Source organism: Cotesia glomerata, linkage group LG1, assembly GCF_020080835.1.
Source record: "Cotesia glomerata isolate CgM1 linkage group LG1, MPM_Cglom_v2.3, whole genome shotgun sequence".
NCBI lineage: Eukaryota > Metazoa > Arthropoda > Insecta > Hymenoptera > Braconidae > Cotesia > Cotesia glomerata.
The window spans coordinates 26,564,977-26,572,154 of record NC_058158.1 but is presented as its reverse complement, the minus strand read 5'-3'; the positions used below and the strand labels follow the sequence as shown (position 1 = coordinate 26,572,154).

Here is a 7,178-nt window from a genome sequence, read left to right as displayed (position 1 = left end):
GGTTTCAATAATGACTATTAACCAGTTATTGGAAATATATTATTATTATCATTATGTTCAATAGAATTAAACATCGTTTAGTATGATCGATACTTTAATGCAACTAAACAATAATAGTATTCTGTGAAACGGTACAATTTATAGAGAGTTCATAATATTATAGTTCTACAATCTATCTCAAATAATTTCGGTCCATTTTAACGATTGACTATTTTTTTTATTATTCCTTTAAAAATTTTTTGTGAGAATTAACTTACTATGTATTTAATTTAATTTTTACCAAAAAATGCAAAAAAGGTAAGTTCGTAATGAAAAATTCACGGTAATTAAGAATACGGCTGCATTGGTAAAAAATTGCATACTATTGAGAGCAATAAATTATAAATATTTGATTATTAGCAGTCATTGTTATGTAATCCCCAAATTTTCTGCTCTACTTGAAACAATATATCCAATGACAATCTTTGTCTCCCATATATAAATTAAAAATTACGATGTACGATTCTTTTAATCGATAATCACTCGTGTAAATCCTATTTCATATATGTCATTTTAAACGGATTTTGTTATTTTTGTACAACGAAGAGATTACTAACCAATATTTCAAATTTATTGACTATAAATGATAATTATTATTTTCATTATATATATATATATATATATATATATATATATATATATATATATATATATATATATATATATATATATATATATGTATATTTAGCTTCAATATTAAATCATACCAGGCCAATACGCTTTAATAAGATTTTTCACCCCGTACATCAACTATACAATCATAATCATAGTTATACGTGAGTATATATATGTAATCATAAATATATAGTTATAATTACTATTATTAATAGTAATATTATCTACCGTGTATTATAACTTTTATTTTCACATTTAAAAAATCACGGGATATTTTAGGATTTTTAAACAGTTTTATAGTTTTTTTATATCTTCAAAGTGTTCAAAATTCCTTAAGAAACATGCATTAGGTAATATATCAATTTCGTGTTTTGGAGTGTTACAAAATTTTGTCGAATAATCATAATATTTTCAAAATTCCAAAAATATTTGAGCCATTTGTTCAAATTTTTTAAACAAATTTTTTAAATTTTCAAAACGAAATTGAAAATTTGAAATGAAAATAATTTTCAAATCAATTTTCTGTGCTTCAAAATTTATAAAAATATCCCAAATTATATTAAAACTTCTCGTTATATTTTAATTCTAGAGATATCGGCAAAAATTTTGATATTTCTAAAACTTGTCCAAGTTTTTAAAATTTCAAAATTGTCTAAAACGTTTCAATTGAAGAGAAATCACAAATTTTAAAACGAAATGGTTATTATTATCTAAACTTTAAACTATATACATTGATCATTGAAAAAACCTAAATAAAAAAAAATTCGAGTAAAATAACTAAAGTATAAATATCACGTAGATCATAAATTATATTCTTCATAAGTCATAATTATCCATATTGCACTAGAAAATATAGTCCAGTATATTATTCTTTTTCAATAAATACTGATCTTTATTTAAGTACTAAATTTACAAAAATATTAAATGTTTTGTAAAAATTCAGGATAAATTACATTAAAATACCTAACAGGTTCTGTTTACACCCAAGCCAAAACAAAAAAAGTAAAATCATAAAAATTTCTTATAAAGAAGTTACATAAAATAATGACGAATAGATTACTACTATGTATCTTTGTCAAGTAGTTGAGTTATTTCTTGTCGAATTTTATTTCGAAAAGTAAATTAAATAAAATAATAGAAATGTTTTAAAAGTCTATTAAAAAAAATTTAAGAATTAATAAAAAGTACTATAATAAAAAAATAGAAAAATTTTGCGATTTTACTAGAGGGACATATAAAAAAAGCTTTTAAATGCCATGATATAATTATAATTATGTATTTAAATGATATAACTACTTTTTAATATTTGGGACCATTGTCATATGAGATTAACCGACTTCTTGAGATACCTTTAACAGTATTAATTTTTATTTAAATAATGTACTTGTAATTGATAAATTTTATCAGTTTTAAAATAAATAATTCCCATTATAGTTATTGATATTAATACAGAAAAAAAAATAATCTGTGTACATATCTGAGGTCGTGCAAACTGGCATAATTATGAATCTCGAAAATGCTTTAATCCAAATAAAATAAAGATGTTAAAATTATTTATTAGAGTTACACGAAATAGATACATGTTTGTTTAAATTATCTCATTCGTTTGTAATTATAATTAATAATTAATGAATAATTCATTATTTATTGTGAATGAAGAAATGTTTTTCTATAGATTTGTAGATAAAAAACAAGTGGAGAAAAAATTATTAAATTATATAAATTAATAGATGTCATTATTTACGACAATATGCGCCTAATTGATAGTTGTTGTTATCATTATTATTATGATTATTATTGTAATATTTTCTTATCTTATGTACACAGTCTTGCATGCTGGTAATTTGTGATTTTTTTTTATCATTTTACATAAGACATTATGATTATGATGATGATGATAGAATGTTTGTGGAAATTATTTGTTTAAATAACATTTTTTTAACAATATATTAATATGAATTAAAAATATTGTTTCAGTTTGTGTATTTTATAAAATTGCCAATGTACAGGAGACTTGATATTAAATTGACATTATCGTTTTTAGAAATATATTTATTGAAATTATAAATAATATCAAACAGTTAATCGTTACGTATTCCTATAAAAAAAATAAGTGTCAAAAGAGTTGGAAAAAATTATTTTATCAAAATTAGTTTAATAATAAAATAATACAATTATAAATGATAACAATTTCGACGTCGATTATTTTAAACATTTATAGAGTATAATTGTCTTACTTTAAAAGAAAAATTCACATTGAATAGATTCTTTTGTTAGTACAAAAATTTACTTATTTAAAAAAAATTTTGTTTTTACCAATTACTCGTAGTTTTTTTAAGAAACAATTTTATTGATAGTATTTATGTGTTGGTTTTTTAGAGAGAAACATTTTAACTCTCGAGACGTCGGTTGTTCGAGTTTGAACTTTAAGAAAGAATTGAAAATTCATAAATTAAAAAGATAAAACGTATGGATTACAAATAATAATACTGGCACTGTTTTAAATTGGGATGTTGAGAGTGAAAATTTTTGGTGTGATGCTAAATAAATCATTCGTAAAGATATATGATAGAAAAAAAAAAGTTAAAAAAACTATATTACTCAAACTCGACAAGCAAAACCATCCAAGAGATAAATAAAAGTCAAAACGCACTTATGCATATAGAAAATAGAAATAATGTTTGAGGTAATTGAAACTACGTAGAACTTGTTCTTTTTGAGGAATACATGACCCAAAGCATGAGGCCATTAAAATTACGTATATATTATATAATTATAAATATATATATATTATAAATTAAAATATTACTATTAAAATTATAATAATATTAATATTAAAATTGTTGAAAGATCTACATGTAAATAAATATAAAGATCATTTTTAATAAAAAAAATTTTGTGTACTTTTATTTTCCAACAATTATTAATTGTTTAAATCTTTAAAACTTTGAATTATTTTAACAATCACGTCTGATGTTCAGCCCTTAATTTTTTTCAGATAATAAAGATTGTTTTTCACTAAGTTGTAGTTTAATTATTGTCTATATAGACAATAATACTCCATATGGAGTATTCCATGCCAAATCGACCACTTTTGAACCCAACCCCTTTAGATTTAGCTGAAACTTTTCTATTCTTTTCTATCCTTTGAGACATTTTTGAGAATTTTTTTCAAATTTTTTCATCCAACCAAAAAAAGTTATGAATTTCCCAAAAAAGAGGCTTTTTTATTTTCAAATAGCCATAACTTTTTTAGACATTGACCTTTGGGTATCTTTTTTTTTAATTTTTGTTTTTGAATGAACTTTTCGAAAAAATACACAAAAAAAATTAAATATGATCAATTCTATAAAATAATCGGTTTTTTTTTTTAGCAAAATCGTTATTTTTTCAAAGTTGGTCACTTTTTTTTTTTATTTTTTTTTTCTCAAAAAAAACTTCAATCAATTTGACAACTATTCCCGCTCATCCCGGGCAGAGCCGATTTTTTTTATTTTAGAAAATTTGACAATTTTTTTTTCAAAAATGTTTGGGTTCAAAAGTGGTCGATTTGGCATGGAATACCCCTTATATAAAAATAGATAAAGAACGTAATTATTAAATGAGAAAATAAAATATTTTGAAGCACCTTTGAATTTACTGAATATTTTTGTTTTTCTTAATTTAATAAATATCCCTTAGGATTCAAATTATTCTAAATATTTGATATATCTATAACACTTTGATATAACAAATTTTAATTATTTATTTTTTAAAAATTATATTTAGTTATTAAAATTAATCAGAAAATTTATTAAAAAAAATTACTATTTTCTTATTGGCTAGTAAATGAATAAATTCGCTAATTCTTTTATGATTACTGATATAAAATTAAATATTACGGGAGTTTATTTCTTTCAATTTTAAAAAATCTTATCAGTATTTATCAAGTGTTGGAAATGTTTGAGTTCAAACTGATTAATTTTATTCAGTAGCTCAGTTGCTTGCTGTCTGTAAACGTTGATTTTGTTGTTTTGAGAGCAGTCTATTTAAAAAATGCCGGTAAAAATTTTTCTCATTAATATTAGTTATAAAACATAGTCAATCTAATTGATTTATAATAAATTAATTATAGCGTTTACCGTATACTTTCCGAGGTTTCATCGCTCCGGTCTTCACGCCTTTTAATTCAAGGTACAGCACAATTATTATAAATTTTCAATATAATTATCTTCTTGTATTTCACTCTCAGAAATTCAACACTAAATTTATCAATAATACCGAAATATGCTCAATATTTGGCTGATAACGGAGTCAATGGCGTTTTAGGTATAGTAATATTTAGATATCAACTTGATATTCAACGAAATTTACTTAAATTATCATAATAATTATTTTTAATGATACTGCTATCGCTATCATACAGTCAATGGTACAACTGGGGAAGGCGTATCGATGACAGTATCTGAACGTAAACAAGTTGCAGAAGCATGGGCTAATGCTGTTAAAACAACCAAGCAACATTTGATGATTCAAGTTGGCGGAACGACTTTTCCTGATGTTATTGAACTTGTATGTAAAATTGAACCTGCACTATTTAATTTTATTGGGGTGTAATCGTTCTTTAATAATTTGGAAAATTTTAGGCTAAACATGCAGAAGAATTAAAAGCTGATTCTATTCTGTGCTTACCAGAACTGTATTTTAAACCTACCAACTGTAAAGAATTAACAGAATACTTAAGAAATGTTGGAAATGCTGCACCTAATACCCCCCTCCTGTACTATCATATTCCAATGCTCACAAATGTCAACAGTAAGCTTTAACGTTCTGCGAAAATTTATATGATGCTGAATTTAACAGACGTCTAATAATTTTTTAGATTTTTACAACAATTAAAATATAATGAAAACAATTGAGCAACAAAATTTCACATGTGAAAATTAGAAAAAATTGTAATTGTTAATTTTTAATAATATTTCTTTATAACAACTGAGTTGTTAGAAAAATTCCAAGATTGTCAGATATCTGCTAATTTTACTATCATGGAAATTTTTATTTTAATAATTTTTTTTGTTCATGTAAACGAAAACAAAACAAATGATTTTTCCAGTTCACATGGGACAGTTTTTAGAGATGGTTGGTGACTCGATTCCATCTTTTGTTGGCATTAAATTCACCAGTATTAATCTTGAAGAAGGAGCTCAAGCAGTGCGAGCTAATTCCAGACAATTTGCTGTCTTCTTAGGAACTAATTTAGTAAAATAATAATAATTTTTTATTTAATCATTTATCAATAATGAAGAACTTATTTTGATAATTATTTTTAAAACTGAACGTAAGAATCTCAGGTTCTATAATTGGACAAAATAACATCGATTTTATTTTGTCCAATTATAATACCTGTGATTCTTACATTAAATTTTAATTATGGACATGAACAATATCAATTTATTTTTAAAACATTAATTCACAGTTAATATCAGCTGGATCTTCAGTTGGTATGGATTCCTTTATCCCAACGAGCATTAACATTTTTCCAGAGTTGACAATAAAAATTTTCGACGCTTTCAAACGAAGTGACGCCTTAAAAGCTGCTGAGTTTCAAAACAAATTATCTGAAGTTGTTATTGCAATATCTAAACATGGTTAATTATTTTTTTATTTATTGATTAACCCTTCAACACTCACAAGTTGTGGGATTTTTGTTCATGGTCATTTTAATATATTACGGTTTTTTTTTTCTTTCGAAATGAATGTGATTGAAAGTTCTTTCTTCTATAAATAATTTTATCTATTTTTAAATCACAAATTTTTTAAGTGCTGAAGAGTTAAATACGATATTATTATTACAAATGAATATAGAGTTATTGTTGAAAATGTAATTTATTGTTGTAGGTAATTGGGTGACAACAATGAAAACGGCGATGGCACTTTTGACCACAATTGATTTAGGTTCCGTTCGTTTTCCAAATGGATCACTTTCTTCGGAAAGTATCGAGGTTATGAAGAAAGACCTCAAATTACTGGGATATAACTTAAATTAAAGTTCAAATTTATTTCAACAAAAAATTAATTCATAAAGATTATTCGCAATGGCAATAAACATAAGATTTATGTATATAATTGTTTTTTTTTATTTTTAAAAACAATCATAATAATATGAAACCAATAACATTTGTTAGTTATATATATATACAAGATAAATCAACATAATACAGAAACTATATATATAACAAAGTTATATATTTTCAATTAATTATTTATTATTATATAACATAAATATATTTGAACTTTCTTTAATTCTAATATACTCTCTTTTTTATCGGTTTAAAAAAATTTACTCATTAATAAATCAATTTATGTGATTTTTGACAGCATTTTAAATTCAAATTGATAGTTGCAAAACTTACTGTTCTTGATATTTAGAATTTTTCTTATTTCTTCTATAGAATTATTTGTTGTTTATTAATTAAATTGTTTCATATAATAAAAAATAAAAAATTGAAAACTAATTCATTAGACATTTTTTTTTAAATAATAAA

At 23.2% G+C, this 7,178-nt stretch overlaps 1 protein-coding gene across 1 annotated transcript; it reads left to right on the top strand.

The window, feature by feature from the left end:
• Positions 1-4,599: 4,599 nt before the first annotated feature.
• LOC123262475 (N-acetylneuraminate lyase-like) lies at positions 4,600-6,754 on the top strand. The gene is made up of 8 exons (XM_044724712.1): positions 4,600-4,695; positions 4,769-4,827; positions 4,886-4,962; positions 5,060-5,205; positions 5,280-5,448; positions 5,747-5,892; positions 6,110-6,281; positions 6,532-6,754. The coding sequence occupies exons 1-8, from the start codon at positions 4,690-4,692 to the stop codon at positions 6,678-6,680; spliced, it is 924 nt and encodes a 307-aa protein (XP_044580647.1). The 5' UTR covers positions 4,600-4,689; the 3' UTR covers positions 6,681-6,754.
• Positions 6,755-7,178: the final 424 nt, after the last annotated feature.